Source organism: Natator depressus, chromosome 11, assembly GCF_965152275.1.
Source record: "Natator depressus isolate rNatDep1 chromosome 11, rNatDep2.hap1, whole genome shotgun sequence".
In the NCBI taxonomy this organism is placed as follows: domain Eukaryota; kingdom Metazoa; phylum Chordata; order Testudines; family Cheloniidae; genus Natator; species Natator depressus.
In genome coordinates this window covers 64,451,585-64,471,096 of record NC_134244.1, presented here as the reverse complement: position 1 = coordinate 64,471,096, position 19,512 = coordinate 64,451,585, and the positions used below count along the sequence as shown (strand labels likewise).

The window sequence follows — 19,512 nt, the reverse complement described above, 5'->3', positions numbered from 1 at the left end:
TGTGGCAGGTTTGGAGCAGCACCTTGGTTATTGTATCTCAGCAAAGCCCCATATGGCCATGGCAGCAAGGGCACAATTTAGAGCACCCTCAGGGCTACCCTAAACTGAAGTGGAGCCCATACCTGCAGGCTCTGACTACCTCTGAAGAGAGGAAAGGCAAACTGCCTGCCTTCCATGCCTGTCCTGGTGCAGGGATAAATCCTCCTCCGGCTCAGCGTGTGCAAGGATGCCAAATGGCAATTTCCACAAAAGTCACGTGCCTCAGGGTGTATACTCAGCTAGTGATTAACTGGAGTATTCTCATGCAAGTTGGAAGCCTCCCTCTCTCTGCCTGACTCAGAGGCATACTTCCCAGGTGAATGCCTTAATCACCAGGCTATACAGTCACTCACTTGCCCTTTGGCCCAATGAATATTTAGATATTTGTACAAAGTAGAATAACTTCAACAAGAGAGATTGAGAAACCCTCCCTCCCTAAAATAGCCAATAGCCTGGTGGTTAAAGCACTCACTCAGGAAGGAAAGCAATCCAAGTCCCAGTCTCTACTTTGGAGTAGCAATTCCAACCTCCCAATCTGAGGCAAGTACCCTAACCACTGGGCTAAAGGTTATGTCTACACACACACACACACACACACACACACACACACACAGAGTTTACTGGCCGAAAATGGACTTTTTCAGTTTTGCTGACAAATTCCAAACATTTCTGGAACTGAGACAAATACTTTCCTGATTTTACAGGTTGCTGGGCAAAGAGACAACAACAAAACCCACAATTATTTGCCAAACTCTAATTACAATGATGGGGGGGACGACCCAATCCTTATGGCTGTTTGAGCAGGCACCACCCTCAACTACACCCCATCGTTCCTCATGGTCTTGTCAGTGCACTGCCCTCAGCATCTGCTCTGGTTCTTCCAACTACTCAGCTCAGTTTATTTCAGACAAAATATCCCCTTCGTAGGGTTTGATTTATTAACTTTTTTTTTTATATATATACAGAGTGCAAAGCACTTCTTTCAGTATCTCACATTCACTCCAGGTCCATATAAGAACGCTGGTAATCCCCAGGAGCTGGGTGGTACTTCAGGCCACCTGGAAGGCTTCAGCCAGCTTTTCCTCCAGCTAGGCCCTTTCCATAATCAAGGTCTTTACCTTTTGGTTCAGGAGGCTTAGCAGGTAGACCAGGGGTGGGCAAACTACAGCCCAGGGGCTGCATCCAGCCCTTCAGACATTTTAATCTGGCCCTTGAGCTCCCACTGGGGAGTGGGGTTGGGGGTTTGCTCCGCTCCATGCATGCTGTGGCTCCACATGGCTCCCGGAAGCAGTAGCATATCCCTCCTCCAGCTCCTATGTATAGGGGCCGCCAGGGGATTCAGCACACTGCCCCCGTCCCAAGCACAGCCCCTGCAGTTCCCATTGGCCAGGAACCGTGGTCAATGGGAGCTGCAGGGGTGGTACCTGTGGATGGGGCAATGCGCAGAGCTGTCTGGCTGTGCCTCTGCATAGGAGCCAGAAGGGGGACATGCCTTTGCTTCCGGGAGCTGCTTGAAGTAAGCATTGCCCGGAGCCTGCACCCCTGAGCCTCTCCCCATGCCCCAACCCCCTGCCCCAGCCCTGATCCCCCTCCTGCCCTCCAAACCCCTTGGTCCCAGCTTGGAGCACCCTCCTGCACCCCCTACCCCTCATCCCCAACCCCAGCCCAGAGCCCGCACCCCCAGGGGGATCCTGCACCCCTTCCAGCACCCCAATCCCCTGCCATGCCCAGAGCCCCTCCTGCACCCTGAACTCCTCATTTCTGGCCCCACCCCAGAGCCTGCACCCCCAGCCAGAGCCCTCACCCCCATCCACACCCCAACCCACCAATTTCATGATCATTCATGGCCCACCATACAATTTCCATACCCAGATGTGGCCCTCGGGCCAAAATGTTTGCCCACCCCTGAGGTAGACCCACCTCCTGCTGGTATCTCCTTGCTATGCTATGAGGGAGGAGGCAGCATATATGCTCATCCCTTTTGCAGAACTCATCCCAATTGGCTGAGAAAGAGGGACGGGGCTGTCCCACCAACTCAGCAAGGCTCCTAGTCCTGGTCCCTTAAAGACACAGTAATGTTTTTTTTCCCCTAAACCAGTCGTTCCCAAACTTGTTCCGCTGCTTGTGCAGGGAAAGCCCCTGCCGGGCCGGGCCGATTTGTTTAACTGCCACGTCCGCAGGTTTGGCCAGTTGCGGCTCCCACCGGCCACAGATCACTGCTCCAGGCCAATGGGAGCTGCTGGAAGCGGCACGGGCCGAGGGACGTACTGGCCGCTGCTTCCAGCGGCTCCCATTGGCCTGGAGCAGCGAACCGTGGCCAGTGGGAGCTGCGATCGGCTGAACCTGCGGACGCGGCAGGTAAACAAACCAGCCCGGCCCGCCGGGGCCTTCCCTGAACAAATGGCGGAACAAGTTTGGGAACCACTGTCCTAAACATTACTTATTCCTGGAACCATTTCCTCTCTACTAGTATCTTTTATTTCCTAGGATCTTGCATTCATAATATCTCCCAAAATCTTAAAGGGCCACGCCATGGGTCAGGGTGGGCTGACCCCTAGACCCCACTGTCCTTCAGGGGACAGACTACCCTGCCACAGGCTGTCAAATGAGTGCAAACAATGAGTGATGTCACAACAGTTTTCATGAGAAACTAAAACTGTTGCCAGCATCAACGAATTTTTTACAAAAACACCAAAATCATGTTTTAAAAAGGCATTTTTTTTTTGGCCAAAATAAATTTAGGATGAAAAATTTCAACCAGCTTTGCTCATGTCTCTTTTTGGTGTCTTCAGTGGACAGAGCTTGGCTGATAGGAGCCAGGTTTAGGAGAATATCACCCCTAGAGCTGACCCTTGTACATCTGTGCTAAGTACTTCTCAGAGGAGTCTATTCTATGTGCTGCCCCTCGAGAGGCAGGGAGCTCCACTCACACAGGTCCCTGTCCTTTATGCTTCCCCTTCAATCTTGTAGGATACCACATAGGATCACTCTCATCTTAAAGAGACAATATACATTTTCATATTTCAAGTGGTGTTCTAATGAGGATGCTTCTGATTGCACCTTAGAAAGTATATTTCTTAACCATCAGTATGTCCCGTTGGTAGAAGGAGAAAAAAGATACATTCAGGGAGATATAAGATTTGTGTTAGGTGTAATAATATAGATGCATATTCCTGTACTGCCATCTTGTGGTTTACGAGAGACTGCTGAATTGGAATTAATTTGCAAACTGGATACAATTAACTTAGGCTTGAATAGAGACTGGGAGTGGATGGGTCATTACATAAAGTAAAACTATTTCCCCATGTTTATTCTCCCCCTCCCCCACCCTCATCCCCCACTGTTCCTCAGACGTTCTTGTCAACTGCTGGAAATGGCCCACCTTGATTATCACTACAAAAGGTTCCCCCCCACCCTGGCTCTCCTGCTGGTAATAGCTCACCTTAAGTGATCACTCTGGTTACAGTGTGTATGGTAACACCCATTGTTTCATGTTCTCTGTGTATATAAATCTCCCCACTATATTTTCCACTGAATGCATCCGATGAAATGAGCTGTAGCTCACGAAAGCTTATGCTCAAATAAATTTGTTAGTCTCTAAGGTGCCACAAGTACTCCTTTTCTTTTAGTGTGTAAAAAGCAGCTTATTAAAGAAGCAACTGATGAGAAGTTTGACTCTACTTGTGTTAAAAATATTACACTTAGCTTAGTATATGGCAGACTACAGAAAAAGTTCAGCTATGAAAAATCTTTCGCCCGATCACTGCATATCTCAGTGTAACAATGTCTTTGTCCTATAGATACATTCGTGTTTAAAGGTAATTCTCTGCTCCCTGCACTGGCTGCCACTAGACTACTAGGTGAAATTAAGGGTCAGATTACTAGGAGTGCTGAGAACCTACAACTCCCATTGACATCAAAGGGAGCTGTGGCTGCTTGGCACTTCTGAAAATCAGGCATTAAAGTTTTTGATCACTCGCCACAAAAGCATAAGAGGCCTAAATTCAACTTGCCTTAAAAACTACATGGGGGAAGAGGGGTGGTAGGAAGGATGGTCTTTGAGTTAAAGAGATGTTGGAGGTCTGGGTTCACTTCACACAAGTGTCCAGTGTGACCTTTGGCAAGTTACTTAATCTCTCTGTGCCTCATTTCCCAGTGCTGGTGTTTGTCCAGCAGGGGCTCCCTGCAAAGCTCAATTCTAGGGGCCCCACAGGACTGGGAGGAAGATGGGGACAGTAGGGGAGCAGAGAGAGGCCCAGGGAAGTAGGTGGTGACTGTTCCAGAGCCTGTCCCATCCCTGGCTTCCCCTGCCTGTGCCTGACTCCAGCTCCCAGTGAGAGCTCCACTGTCTGGGCAGCCAGGCTACTCAGCTCTGGCTTTGCCCCAAGATCCCCCCTCCGACTGCTCCCAGCAGCTCCGGCCCCTGTGCTCCCCTGTCCAGTCTCAGTCTGCTGTGTCCCTGCACTGACCCACCTGTGCACACCTTCTCAGCTCCCCACCTGGGCCCAGCACTGGCACCTACCGGCTCGGAGGATGCTCTGCAGTAAAAGGGAAGGGTCCGCCTGGCAGGGAAGCACAAGGACCAGAGCCGCCCGTGAGGGCCTTCCATTTGGCTTGCCAAGCATCACCTGTTACTTTTTGCTCCCCACTAAGGGATCTGCTGTAAAGGCAGCCTAGCTACCTGGCTCTGGCTGTCCCCGGACTCTAAGCATCCCTCGCCCTCGTGGCCCCTTTCCCTCCCGGCTGCAGAGCATCCTCTGAGCTGGCGGGTGGGGAGGGTGCTCAGAGGCAGATCAGCATGGGGACACTGCAGACAGGACTGGGCATCAGAGCACACGGGTGCTGTAGTGAGGGGAGCCCAGAGTGGAGTTGGAGCCAGGTAGCAGGGCTGGTCTTACAGCAGAGCCCCCAGCAGGGAGCACGATAAAGCAGCTCACACCTGGTGGGCCAAACGGAAGGCCTTGCAGGCCGCAACTGGCTTCAGGGGGCCCTCTCGCTGCTGGTGCCACCACTGTCAGTTCCCCTATTTGTTAAGTGGGGACAAAGATACTTCCTTTGTCTATCTTGTGTATTTACAGTGTAAGCTCTTCAAGACAGGGAGTGACTCTTACCATGTGTATGTACACAGCCTAACACAACAAGGTCCTGATCTTTGCTGGGGCCTCCAGACTTGCAATGCAAATTCAGTACTGCCAACCCCAAGAGTTCAAAAAACCATGAGCCTTGCATGAGACTTGATTGAAAATCATGTGATTCTGGAAAACCTCCCCCCCCCACACACACTTTTCTTCATCTTCTTGTTTTTGAGCCTTTTGGATCATGTTTTTAAGTTTTTTATTTCTTTTAAAATGAAAGTTCAGATTCTAATGTAATCTAATGATTCCAGGAGCTGGGGCCTGAAGAAAATTGCCAAATATCATGAGACTCGTGATAAAATCCATGAAAGTTGACATCTTTATTATTATTAATAATTATCATCATTGTCTTTATAAAAATTCACTGGCAAACATTCAGCTCTGGTGATTGATGTCTATCAGTTTACATTTCTAAGGGCTAGATGCTTGCTTTTTTTAATGAAAGATGTATTTCAAAATTCCCCAAAACAGAATCCCAGTGGCTGCCTCTGGTAGGATTAAACATACAGTTACAGCTCAGCAGCTATAGAGCACCCTTGTATTCTGTGTTCACTGTGCAAGCACAGGCAAAGAGAACCAAGACAGTGCAACATTCAGCCTTTATGCCTTCTTCCACTTATACTGTCTTCTCTCGTCAAGCACTTCCTGAAAGTATCATTCTCTCAGTTCCTAGGCATGACCCTTTACACAATCGTGTAACACCCTCACTAGGAAGCTATTTATCGTAACACTGATTCATGAACTGCAGAAAATGCCTTAGTGTGAGACTTAAAGAGCTCAATCTGTTTAATTTATCAAAAAAAGATCAGGAGATGACTTGACTGTGGCGTTTAATTATATTTGATGTAATCTCATGATACCAGGAGTTGAGGCTTTGGGAATATCTCCAAATATCACAAGGCTTGTGATTAAATTGTGAGAGATGGCAACTCTGCAAATTAATTACTAATAATAATCTTCATTAAAATTCATTGGCAAACTTTCAGCTCTAATGATTGATGCATATCAGTTTATATTGGAACAATTAAAAACAAGGGGGAAGGAATGCACCCAAAAACATGGAAAGAACAGGTTAAAGAATATTTAGATAAATTAGATGTATTCAAATTGGCAGCACCTGATGAAATCATCCAAGGGTACTTAAGAAACCAACTGAAGTAATCTCGGAACCGTTAGCAATTATTTTTGAAAACTCCTGGAGGATGAGTGAAGACTGCAGAAGGGCAAACACAGGTAACTGCCTTTAAAAGGGGGAACAAAGAAGATGGGGGGAACTATAGACCAGTCAGCCTAGCTTTGATACCTGGAAAAATACTGGAACAAATTATTAAATAATCACATATTGTAATCACAGGAGGATAATAGTCTCTAAGGGAATAGCCAGCATGCATTTGTCAAGAATAAATCATAGCACGCTAACCTAATTTCCTTTCTTTGACAGGGTTACTGGCCTAGTGGATAAGGGGAAGCAGTAGATATGATATATCCTGATTTTAGTAAGGCTTTTGGCAGAGTCCCACGTGACATTTTCATAAGCAAACTAGGGAAATGTGGTCTAGATGCAATTACTACAAGACGGATGCACAACTGGTTGAAAGCCCGTACTCAAATAGTTGTTAATGATTCACTACCAAACTTGGAGAGCATGTATGGTGGAGTCCCACTGGGGTCTGCCCTGGGTCTAGTATACTATTCAGTATTTTCATAAATGACTTGGATAATGGAGTGGAGAGTATGCATATAACATTTGCAAATAACACCAAGTTGGGAAGGGTTGCAAGCACCTTGGAGGACAGGATTAGAATTCAAAATGTCCTTGACAAACTGGAGAATTTGTCTGAATTCAACAACATGAAATTCAATAAAGACAAGTGCAAAGTACTTCACTTAGGAAGGAAAAATCAAATGGACAACTACAAAAAGGGGAATAACAGGCTAGGTGGTAGTACTGCTAAAAAGGATTGGGGGGGTTACAGTGGGTCACAAACTGAATTTGAGTCAACAATGTGATGGAGCTGCGAAAAAGGCTAATGTTATTCTGGGGCGTATTAACAGGAGTGTTGTATGTAAGACATGGGAGGTAATTGTTCTGCTCTCCTCAGCACTGGTGAGACCTCAGCTGGAGTACTGTGGCCAGTTCTGGGTGCCGCATTTCAGGACAGATATGGACAAATTGGAGACAGCCCAGCGAAGAGCAACAGAAATGATAAAAGGTTTAGAAATCCTGACCTATGAGGAAAGGTTAAAAAACTGGGCTTGTTTAGTCTGAGAAAAGAAGACTAAGTAGGGACCTGGTAACAGTCTTCAAATATGTTAAGGGCTGTTATAGAGAGGACAGTGATCAATTGCTCTCCATGACCACTCAAGGGAGGACAAGAACTAATGGGCTTAATCTGAAGCAATGGAGATTTAGGTTAGATATTAGAAAAAAACTTTCTAACTATAAGGTTAGTGAAGTTCTGGAATAGGCTTCCGAGGATGCTTGTGGAATCTCCATCACTGGAAGCTTTTAAAAACAGGTTAGAGAAATACCTATCAAGGATGGTTGAGGTTTATTTGGCCCTGCCTTAGCGCAGGGGGCTGAACTTGATGACTTTTCGAGGCCCCTTCCAGCCCTACACTTCTATGATTTCAATGCAGTCTTAATAAGAAAAAGAATTAGATGCTTCCTTTTTTAAAATGAAAGATGTGGTTCTTCTTTACATTTTAAAATTCCTCAAAACAGGACCCCGAGAGCAGACTCTGGCAGGTATTCTTTATCTGAGGAATAAATGTAGAGTTATGGCTCAGCAAGGTTACAGAACCTTTGTATACTAATTGCCTGAAATAATATCATTTCAGGATAACTTAAAATAAAAAACCCCTCCCATCTGACTCTTATCCTCTCTTTTCTTCTCCCCTTTGTGTGTCTCGCCCGCTATGTCTCTCTTCCTCTTGTCATTCCTTCTCAGTTTAACAATGTAAAGTTTTAAAATATTTACATTACAAAAACATACAGATGTTTTATTATAAGCCTATTATAGGCTTAGATGTACTAGAAAGGATTTGTAGTTACAAAAGCCTGCAGTGCACTTGATTACATGGATTCCTATTGTGCCAGAGGTTTTCGTAAGTAGAAATATTTTATTCTGCAGGACAAATTGTTAGAAGGAATGCCTCTAAATATTTAGTTTTTTTTGATTTGCAGCGGATTTGGAGACACATAACCAGGAAAGAGGCATAAGCTTATTTAATAGAAAAGCTTTTCGTAAGTGAATTAACATACGTTCCAGCTCCATTTCTGGAATTATAATGTGGTCCAAGGAGACATTATAATGAAATACATTTATAAACCACCTGTCAAGGAGCATCTCTATGTGCCACAGAATAAAATAAGTACAATGCACATGGGGCCTGGTTTTCAACGGAGCTCAGCACCTAATAGTTCCCATTTAGGCCCTTAAATGAAGTGGCCAGATTTCCAAAAATGCTCAGCTCAGACATCAGCAATAACAAGCCAACAAGCCCCAAGAGATCACCAACCAGAGCTAAAGGGTCTGGCAGTAAGGCGAATCCAAGAGCTCTTGGCAAACCTTTCAACAGACAAAATGGAATAAAGAATGGGGAAGAAAATGAGTCAGCAAGCCCTAGCAAGAAATGCATCTGTGTTTGTGTACTGCACACTCTGGCAGGGAAGTGCTCTGGGTTGGGTTGTATTCTTTCTCTGTGTGTGTATTGTGGCTCTCTGCGTGCCTGCTGCCCATTCTGGCAAGGAGGTGTCATGGCACAGTGTAGGGATGTTGTCAAGGTTCCTTCCCCACCCTGAACTCTAGGGTACAGATGTGGGGACCTGCATGAAAAACCTCCTAAGCTTATTTTTACCAGCTTAGGTTAAAACTTCCCCAAGATACAAACTATTTTACCTTTTGTCCCTGGACTTTATTGCTGCCACCACCAAGCAACTAACAAATATAACAGGGAAAGAGCCCACTTGGAAATGTCTTTTCCCCCAAAATTCCCCCAAGCACTATACCCCCTTTCCTGGGGAAGGCTTGATAAAAATCCTCACCAATTTGCACAGGTGAACACAGACCCAAACCCTTGGAGCTTAAGAACAATGAAAAAGCAATCGGGGGTCTTAAAAGAAGAATTTTAATTGAAGAAAAAGTAAAAGAATCACCTCTGTAAAATCAGGATGGTAAATACTTTACAGGGTAATCAGATTCAAAACACACAGAATCCCTCTAGGCTAAACCTTAAGTTACAAAAAGACACAAAAACAGGAATATACATTCCATTCAGCACAACTTATTTTCTCAGCCATTTAAACAAAACAGAATCTAACGCATATCTAACTAGATTGCTTACTAACCCTTTACAGGAGTTCTGACCTGCATTCCTGCTCTGGTCCCCGCAAAAAAACATACACAGAGAGAACACTTTGTTTCCCCCCAACCCTCCAGCTTTGAAAGTATCTTGTCTCCTCATTGGTCATTTTGGTCAGGTGCCAGCGAGCTTGTCTTAGCTTCTTAACCCTTTACAAGTGAAAGGGTTTTTCCTCTGGCCAGGAGGGATTTAAAGGTGTTTACCCTTCCCTTTATATTTATGACAGATGTATATATGTGCGCATTGCACATTGGCAAGGAGATGTGTGTGGCTGTGTGTGCTGCATACTCTGACAAGGTGTACATAGCGTACATTGTTGCTCACTGTGTCTGCTTCCAACTCAGGTAGTGAGGTATGTGGCTGTGTGTGCTGCACACTCTCAGGGGTAAGTTGTGTGTTTTGGCTCAGTGTGAGGGTATGTATGTTTGTATGTGTTTCATACTGGTAGAAGAGACAGGTGTGCTGTGGCTCTCGGTGTGTTGTGGTTCTGACATTCCACTAGGGTTGCCACCTCCAAGAAGCAGAAAAACCAGCATCCACCCTCACTAACAAAAGGATCTTAGTGTTGACTGTAGCTATTACTGATTATTATATAATATTATATATGATTATATAATATTACTTTTGCCCATTTAACACACAATAACACAATATGTGTATTTTTATGTTATCATTTTTTCTTACCTGATCGTAACATGGCACTGCAGCCCGGACTATGGGAGTGTGAATTGAAGAGTGCTCTAATGTGTCACAAATGAAAATAAATCCTGGCACATTAAATCTTTTAACCAGCAAGGCAGTGCAATAAGCAGCTAGGTGCCAACCCTAATATGTGGCTGTGTGTGTTGCACACTGGCCGGGGGTGTAGGTGTGCGTGTCACAGGCTGGCATGGGGTGTGGCTGGCTGTGTGTGTTGCATACTGACAGGTGCTGTGTCTCACACTGGCAGGGGGCTAGGCAAGGGTGTTGCACTCTGGTAGGAGATGTAAGTGTGGGTAGCTGTGGGGGTTGCACACTAATAGGGTGTAGGGGGTGTGTGTTACACCCTGACTGACAGGGTATGTGTGTGTTGCACAATGACAGGAGGTGTAGGTGTCCCCACACTGGCAGGGAGGTGTTGTGTGGCTGTGTGTAGTATACCTTGGCAGGCCGGGCAGCTGTGTGTGGCTAGGTGTATGGGTGTTGCACAGTGGCAGGGGGTGTAGGGGTGTGTGCCTGTGTGTATTGCTGACTGGCAGAGGGTGTAGGTTCGTGTGCTGCTCACTGCGGGGGGGGCAGCGGGCCTGTTACACACCAGCCGGGCGGCGGCGGGCGGGCCGGGTGCGCGCTGCCCGCGAGAGGGCGCCCCAGCGGGCGGCCCAGTCCGTCAGCCAGGCCCAGAGAGATGGCGGCGCGGCGGCTGCTGCTGAGCCGAGCCCTGCGCCCGCTCTGCCCGCCGGGGGCCCGGCCGCCGGCCAGGTGAGCGCTCCGGGGCCGGGCGGCGGCGGCGGCGGGGCTCAGCCAGCGTCGCAGCCGGGCCGCCCGGTCTCCGCGGGGCAGGGCCGCGCGGGCTGGGGAGACCCCGAGGCTCGGCGGAGCATCAGCCTCCGCTGGGCGGGAGAGCGGCGGGCGCCCGAGCCGGGCGGCTCCGGCCGCGAATGAATGGAGGGTGCCGGCCACTCCGGGCTCTGTGTGTGTGTGTGTGTAGTGTGCTCCGTGTGTACTGTACAGTGTGTTGCACGGTTTGTCTCTTTCTGTGTGTGTAGTGTGCTCCGTGTGTACTGTCAGTGTGTAGTGTGTGTGCTATTTGTGTGTTCTGTGTGTGTACTGTTTGTGTTTTGTGTGTGCGCGCTGTTTAGTGAGCGGTGGCTCACGGAAGCTTATGGTCACATAGATTGGTTAGTCTCTAAGGTGCCACAAGTCCTCCTTTTCTTTTAGTGTGTAAACTGTGTGTGTGTGTGGTGTGTACAGTGTGCTCTGGGTGTGCAGTGTGGGCCTGCTATTTGTGTGTAGTGTGTATTGCTGGTGTACAGTGTGCTCGGTGTGTAGTGACTGTGTGTACAGTGTGCGTGCGCTATTTGTGTGTGTACAGTGTGTTCTTTGTGTACTGTTTGTGTACAGTGTGCTCTGGGTACTGTGTACAGTGTGCGCGCGCACTATTTCTGTGTGTGTGCTGTGTACAGTATGTGTGTAGTGTGTACAGCTGCTGTGCAACAGGGCCCAGACCAGGGTCTTTGAACCATAACGTAAATAAAGGTATATTAATGGTCAGAATAATGCTAGGGATCTGGGCTCCCCCAGATTTTGGATAGGTTGGATCAAGGTTTGTCTTGGGGTGATCTGGGCTCCCCCTGGTTTGGGATGGGTTTGGATCAGGCTTTGGCATTGGCTGTGGCCCAGCTGTGAAGTCTCCATCCAGATCCAAACTTGTCCTAAGTTTGGGAGTGCTCAGGTCTCCGCTCTCCTCCTAATGGTGCCTGCTTATTTTGTGCCTCTCTGTTGGATTCTCTGTCACATTGCATCTCTTAGGGCTTGTCTACTCTTGAAGGTTAATTTTGATTAAGGTAGGGGTGTGAATTTTAACACGTTCTCTGGAATAACTCCCACGTGAAGGCAGTTCTTTAGAAGGAAAGTAGCTGTGACCTTTGGTCCAGATATTGCCAGCATGGCGATTTCAGATAATGACAAAGCTACACCCAAGCAAACTTTGTTGTTTTCACAGTCAGAATTCACCCAAAAGTCTTTCAAGAAGCTCATGTCCCCAAATTATTTGAGATTTTTATTTATATAATTAGTCTCTTGAGTGTGCCCACCTTGCGCTTGGTACACAGTACACATGTCTAAAAGCTAAGAATTAAAAAAAATACATTCAGTAGATCTTTAAAGTTGAAAATGTAGTTGTGGGTAACACACCAACATCTCCTTTTATTTTAAAGTTTTGTGATTTAGGATCATAGAAGAGAGTGGAGGAAAAGACCTATTAGATCTTGGAGACCATCCCATGACAGTGCAGAATACAGCCTCTGTCCCCAGCATGACTACCCAAGGGGGGTTTGGTTTAGTTTAGTTTAAAAAATGTAACCCTATGGTTTTATTTTTTTTTTTTTTTTTTTTTTTTTTTTTTTAGTTGGGGTTTGTATGTGTGTGTAGAGGGTTGGGGTGTATTTATTTTGTGTTTGGAAAAAAATACAAAATATAGAATAAATAGATTGCAGTAATGTATTGCATACAAATGTCATTACAATAACGTATATACTACCTCCTACATTTCAAATCCCGTGTAAGGCTTGAAACCAATGTCAGGATCAATCACTGCATTACAGGTTGGCCAGTAAGGGCATGATCCTACAAACACCACTGAATGTTGTGCTTGAGACTTGTGCACCTCTGCACAGTCTCGAGCACCATGCTTGGTAATAAATGTTCGGAGGGTTGGGCCCAAGGTGAACAAACTAGTCTGTTTTGGAGACTCCATTCTGCTAACTGTAGCTTGCTTTTATTTATGCAGTTCCTAGTGTACTGTGGCATTTGTACTTAAAAAGAATCACAGCATTAAACTACAGAACTTTACTTCAGCCATTTGACAAATCTTTGCTGTGAAAGCAGCAAGATTTCTTTTTTAAAAATGTGTAAGTTAGCAAGACTGTACTGTAAAACAAGATACTGACCAAAAAGGAAAAACCTCAAAGAAAGACTAATTCATGGGATAACTACTATAAAGTGATGTCTGTCAAGATAAAAATCTTACCCATAATCTTTGGAGGGACCTTTTATTATTTTGGTCATTTAAACCCCGGATATTGCTGTTAGTCTCTCCTTGGCTATTTTCTAAAATATGCGGTGTTGTTCTAGTGTGTTGGTCCCAGAATATTAGAGAGACAAGGTGGGTGAGGTAATATCTTTTATTGGACTGACTTCTGTTGGTGACAGAGACAAGCTTTTGAGCAACAGGGAGCTCTTCTTCGGGTCTGGGAAAGGTACTCAGAATGTCACAGCTACATGCAAGGTACAATCTGCGTAAACATTGTTTAGCATAGGTAGTTAGTACGTAGTCTAAGGCAGGGGTTCTCAACCTTTTTCTTTCTATTAAAAACTCCACGGCCCACCTGTGGCACAACTGGTTTTCTGCATATAAAAGCCAGGACCTGTGTTATGGGATAGGAAGCGGTGCAATTGTTTGGGGCCCCCGTGAAGCTAAACTGCTCAGGCTTTGGCTTCAGACCTGGGTGCTGGGGCTCAAGGCCTCGGACTTCAGACCCATGCGTTGGGGCTTCAGCTTTCTCACCTGGGCCCCAGCGAGTCTCATGCTGGCCCTGCTTGGCGGACCCCTGAAACCTGCTCACGGCCCCCCAGAGGGCCCTGTACCATTGGTTGAGGTGGACTGGCCCTTTAACACCTCTGCAGTCATAGGACAAAAAGGGGGAGGGGAGTAGTAAGTTACAGATTGTTGTAATAAGCCATAAATCCAGTGTGTCTGTTCAGTCCATGAAATTTTAGTATCTAGCATAGTTATGAATTTAAGCTCTCAGGCTCATTTTTTGAAAGTGTTGTGCAGGTTTCCTTTGAGACGAGGACTGACAGGTCAGATATAGAGTGATCATTTTGTGAAAGTGTTAATCCACAGGTGATAGGGTGTGTTTGTCTTTTATAATTTTCCTTTGTGAGTTCACTTGAGAACGTAGTGATTATCTGATTCACCCACGTAGTTGTTCGGACATCTATTGCAATGGATGAGGTATACCATGTGTTGCAATAGACATGTGTAGGATCCATGAATCTTGAAAGGCGTGTCGGGGGAGGAGGGGGTGTTGATCATTGTAGCAGTGGAGATATGTCTGCAGGTTTTGCATCTGTTGTTCTGCCAGGGTCTGCTGCCGCTTTGAGTTGGTGGGTCCTGGTCTGTGGGGAGCTTGCTTCTGATGGTGAGACCTTGGGGAGGTTGGGCGGGGGGTGGGTGTTTCCTCTCTAATAACACCTCATAACAACTATGTGGGTGAAACCAGACAATCACTATGCTCTTGAATGAGCTCACAAAAGAGAATAAGAGACAAAAACACCTTGTATTTAGCTCTGAGTACCTTTCCCAGACCTGAAGAAGAGCTCTGTGTCGCTCAAAAACTTGTTTCTCTTTCCAGCAGAAGATTGGTCCAATAAAAGACATTAGCTCATCCACCTTAAAAAGGAAAGGAGTACTTGTGGCACCTTAGAGACTAACAAATTTATTTGAGCATAAGCTTTTGTGAGCTACAGCTCACTTCATCGGATGCATTCAGTGGACTGAATGCATCCGATGAAGTGAGCTGTAGCTCACAAAAGCTTATGCTCAGATAAATTTGTTAGTCTCTAAGGTGCCACAAGTACTCCTTTTTCTTTTTGGGAATACAGACTAACATGGCTTCTACTCTGAAACTCATCCACCTTATCTCTCTACTTTTTAAAATGTATTTGTGGTTGTGGGTTTATCAGCTGAGGTTTAGTGCTGTTTCACTTTTGAACTTTTTAAAAAGATGATGCCTCTTATTTTTAGAGCTCTGTTTATCAGAGAGGGAGGAGGGGATGGCTCCTGCTGCACACCCCGGTTAGACTCATAGACTTTAAGGTCAGAAGGGACCATCATGATCATCTAGTCTGACCTCCTGCACATTTCAGGCCACAACCTCGCCCGCTGCTGTAATAGACCTCTAACCTCTGGCTGAGTTACTGAAGTGTTCAAATCATGATTTAAAGACTTCAAGTTACAGAGACTCTACCATTTACACTAGTTTAAACCTGCGAGTGACCCGTGCCCCATGCTGCAGAGGAAGGCAAAAGAACCCCAAACCCCAAGGTCTCTGCCAATCTGACCCCAAGAAAAATTCCTTCCTGACCCCAGATAGGATGATCAGTTAGACCCTGAGCATGGGTGGCAGAAGAAGCAGCAGAGTTTAATTGTTGAGTTTTATTTGTAATTTAATATTGAACGATGATGGTATTGATTGAATTTGAAAGTGAGGGACTGCTGCTGAGGGACCTTAGCCCTGCATCAGTGAGTTTTTTGGAATGGTTCATTCAAGCCTGTCTGTGCAGCTGTACCGAATGCATGTCAAAGTTGACCTGAAACAACCTCTTGCTCTACTGATCTTGTTTTTTTTTCTGGTTGTCAATCACGTCAAGTAGCATAATGGCCAAATGTCCATGTCTATTAAGCTTCCGCGTTGAAAATTTATGAACAGAATTCTATGCTGGGTTTGCCTGCAATACCAGGAGTCTGGACTTAGGAGCAGAAGGGAACTCCTGGGTCACCATGTTCTTTTGGAAGGCCAGTGCCATTCATTGTGCCCACAAGTATTTGACCAAGATAGGCATTCACTGTTTAAAAAAGTTAGGTAGCATTCCTTACAACTGCTCTGACTGTCTCTTTTTAGGTGTCTGCAGACTGAAAATCATGAGTTGGTACGTCAAGAAACGTCTTCTGCTAAAACATTAATGGATATTGGAACTCGAAGGATCTTCTCTTCGGATCATGATATCTTCAGGGAAAGTGTGAGGAAATTCTTCCAGGAAGCAGTGGTCCCTTATCATGCAGAGTAAGATATAGTTCGGATATTCTATGTTGCCTACTAATTCCAGGCTGTTTCACAGAACTCTCTGGGAATAATGTTCTGAGTCTAACAAGCAAACGGTAGAGTTTATTTTAATTTTTAAAAAATTGTATTATTGGCTTGTATATAATATATATCTTGGTTTGCGTATCTCCTACATCACATGTTTGAAGGAAGAAAAAAGGTACATGGTTATATTTGTAAAGCAAAACAAAAAAAGCACTTTCTGTATTTCTCAGGAAAGGATGCCAGGTTGATTAGCTAACACAGGGGTGGCCAACCTGTGGCTCCGGAGCCACGTGCGGCTCTTCAGAAGTTAATATGCGGCTCCTTGTATAGGCACCGACTCCAGGGCTGGTGCTATAGGTGCCAACTTTCCAACTTGCCGGGGGGTGCTCACTGCTCAACCCCTGGCTCTGCCACAGGCCCTGCCCCCTCTCCACCCGTTCCCGCCCCCTCCCCTGAACCTGCTATGCCCTCGCTCCTCCCCTCTCTCCCCCAGAGCCTCCTGCACACCACAAAACAGGTGCAGGGAGGGAGGGGGAGGTGCTGATTGGTGGGGCTGCTGGTGGGTCGGAGGCACTGGGAGCGGGGTGAGGGGAGAGCTGATGGGGGGGCTGCTGACTTATTACTGTGGCTCTTTGGCAATGTACATTGGTAAATTCTGGCTCCTTCTCAGGCTCAGGTTGGCCACCCCTAGCTAGGTGCTCATTATTTACAGGAACAAATGCAGAAGACAGTAAAATGCAAACTTCTGTAGAAGTTTGCCTTGCCTCTAGGGATGAAAAGGTAGTTTAATCTCTTTGTTAGCGTTGCTGAGGCTTTCAGTATTATCACTGTTTATTATTTGCATTGTAATAGTGCCTAGGAGTCCCAGTCATGGACCAGGATCCTAGGCACTCTACAAACCCAGAACAAGAAGACCAGCTCTTGCTCCAAAGAGCTTACAATCTAAAGGTGTTAGTTGTGTTGGTTTTTATATTGTGGATATCTGTCCCCTGAAAAGTGGACTTAATGGCTGGTGTATACAAAAACTTGCCCCAAAACAGCTAACTCAGTTTTAATTCACTTCTTTTATTTATGTGCAAGTCTCTGTGTGGGCACTCTTACTTCAGAGTAAAAGTGTTCTATTCTGACTGAGTTAAAGTGGGGTTGTTTTTGTTGTTTTAATAGCTAAATTAAAATAAGATGAAGTTGGTTAAAACAACAACCCTGTTTTAGCTCAGTAAAAATAGGACACTTTTAGTTGAAATAAGTGTCTACACACGCACATTTGCACAAAAATAACAAAATGTGTATTAAAAGAGATTTAGTTATTTTAGTGCAATTTTGTGTGTAGACCAGTCCTAAAATTAGCTCTTCTAGAGGTCACAACCGAGACACCAGATGGTAATGATTTTGCATTGCTCCCAGCCAGGGCTGGAACAGCAGTCTAGAAGTGAAAGATTTCAGTTACCTGTCCCCTGATCTATTCATCCCCCTCACAGTTCCATTGCTATATTTGGTGTAGCTAGCTTGTTTCAGGCATGATCCTTAGTGTATTTTTGTTTTGTAATCTCCTAGTCCAAATTCCAGTTTTGAAAACTGTTTGCGGGAAAAAAAAAAAAGGGTATGGTTTTGGAGAGCAGCTTCATTTCAGAATTAATTTCAAGATAATCAAGACTTAGTGGGTTAATATCAAACAGTTGTCTTTAATTCTGGTAGTGAGGGTAATGGGGTGAAATATGGGATGGTGTTCTCCCACTTAAATTTAGCCAGTTAGCCCAGAAGGCTAGCTGTACTTCAGATATGGTGACTGTTCTTTCAAGGGCTACAGTGCATGTCTGCAAAACCATAAACAGTATATTGTCCCATTTTTTCCAATAGGGACCATCTTCCAACCAAAGATTTAAGCAACTGTATTAGTTCTGGACTGGGAAAGCAAACAATAAAAAAGTGGATTTAATTTCATATTTTCACATTTATTTCATTCCTTCCCCCTCCTCTCTCCAACTCCTCCACCTGGAATTTGTCTCTGATGTCTGTAATTACTGTTCTGTTTCTGTACAATCTCCAGAAGATAAACGTGAGAGAGAATGCTACAAAGTTTCACAAACCAATATTATTTATTTGTATTACCATAGCACCAAGGGGCCTTACTCATAGACCAGTATCCCACTGAGATAAGCCCTGAACAGACACAAACAAAAAGATGATCCCTTCCCTTGGGGCTTAATATAGCTTCTCTTCTTCCATTTATAGTTACTGAGCAATGCCATTCAACCAAACCAAATAGAGACTATAAAACTCCATCAACTTAAAATCATTCTCGTGTCTGAAATTTTCACTTCTTACTGTTACAAGTAAGACCAATTGCTAATATAACTGAAAGAGATTAGAATTTTTTTTTTTAAATTTACTTTGTACGTTTGAGAGTGCTTTATGGGTAGTCACGTTCCCCTTCTCTGTAAAGTCAGTCACTTTCCTTCTGTTGCTAGCGTGGGTCTTTTCACACAGCAACAGGGGAAAGAAACACTTATAAAATGGGAAAATGTCTGTAAAGCCAAAGAAAAAAAAATTGTACTGGAATTATGGCAGGTGTAGAACCTGACACTACTTTAATTATTTTTTTTGCAACTGACTAGATTTCAAGGTCCCTTTAAAACTTATATGCCAGTCCCTGTAACCTCCAGCTATTATTCATTACTTATGTAAAACTATAGATGGACACGGCACTTTCCAGTAGAGTAATAATTTAGTGATGTGGAAAAGGGGGTGAACAGTTAGTGGCAAAGTTTGCAGACAATACAAAATTATTCAAGTCCAAAGCAGACTGTGAGGATTTACAGAGGGATCTCACAAACTGCGTGGCTGAGCAACAAAATGGCATATGAAATTCAAAGTTAAGTGCAAAGTAATCCCAACTATACATATTAATAATGGGTTCTAAATTAACTGTTGCCACCCAAGAAAGATCTTGGAGTCACCTTGGATAGTTCTCTGAAAATTTCCAGTCAACACGCAGCAGTGGTCAAAAAGGCTAACAGTATGATAGTAACTATTAGGAAAGGGATAGAAAATAAGACAAAATATAGTACCACTATATAAATTCATGATGTACCCACACTTTGAATATCCTGTTCTGATCACCCCATCTCAAAAAAGGTATAGTGGAACTGGAAAAGGTTCAGAGAAGGGCAACAAAGATGATTAAGGGTATGGAATGGCTTCCATATGGGGAGAGATAAGGACTAGTCAGCTTAGAAAAGGGACGACGGGGCGGGGGGGAATGATGATAGAGGTCTATAAAATGAAGAATGTGGAAAAAGTGAATAGAGGAGTTTTATTTACCCTTTCATACAATACAAAAACCACTCATCACCTGATGAAATTAATAGGCAGCTGATTTAGTGCAAACAAGAAAGTACTTTTTT

General features: G+C 45.0%; 1 protein-coding gene and 1 long non-coding RNA gene across 2 annotated transcripts in view; one reads left to right on the top strand and one right to left on the bottom strand.

Annotated features, from left to right (window-relative positions):
- The window catches only part of LOC141995641 (uncharacterized), an 81,350-nt gene extending 70,839 nt beyond the window's left edge, over positions 1-10,511 (bottom strand). Inside the window, exon 1 of the long non-coding RNA XR_012641378.1 lies at positions 10,224-10,511. This is a non-coding gene — a long non-coding RNA (uncharacterized LOC141995641). The remainder of the gene's footprint in view (positions 1-10,223) is intronic.
- A 377-nt stretch (positions 10,512-10,888) lies between these two features.
- Positions 10,889-19,512, top strand: part of ACADL (acyl-CoA dehydrogenase long chain) — a 32,301-nt gene continuing 23,677 nt past the window's right edge. The window contains exons 1-2 of the mRNA XM_074966898.1: positions 10,889-10,997; positions 15,923-16,084. Of these exons, the coding sequence (XP_074822999.1) occupies positions 10,924-10,997; positions 15,923-16,084 (236 nt within the window). The 5' untranslated portion in view covers positions 10,889-10,923. The remainder of the gene's footprint in view (positions 10,998-15,922; positions 16,085-19,512) is intronic.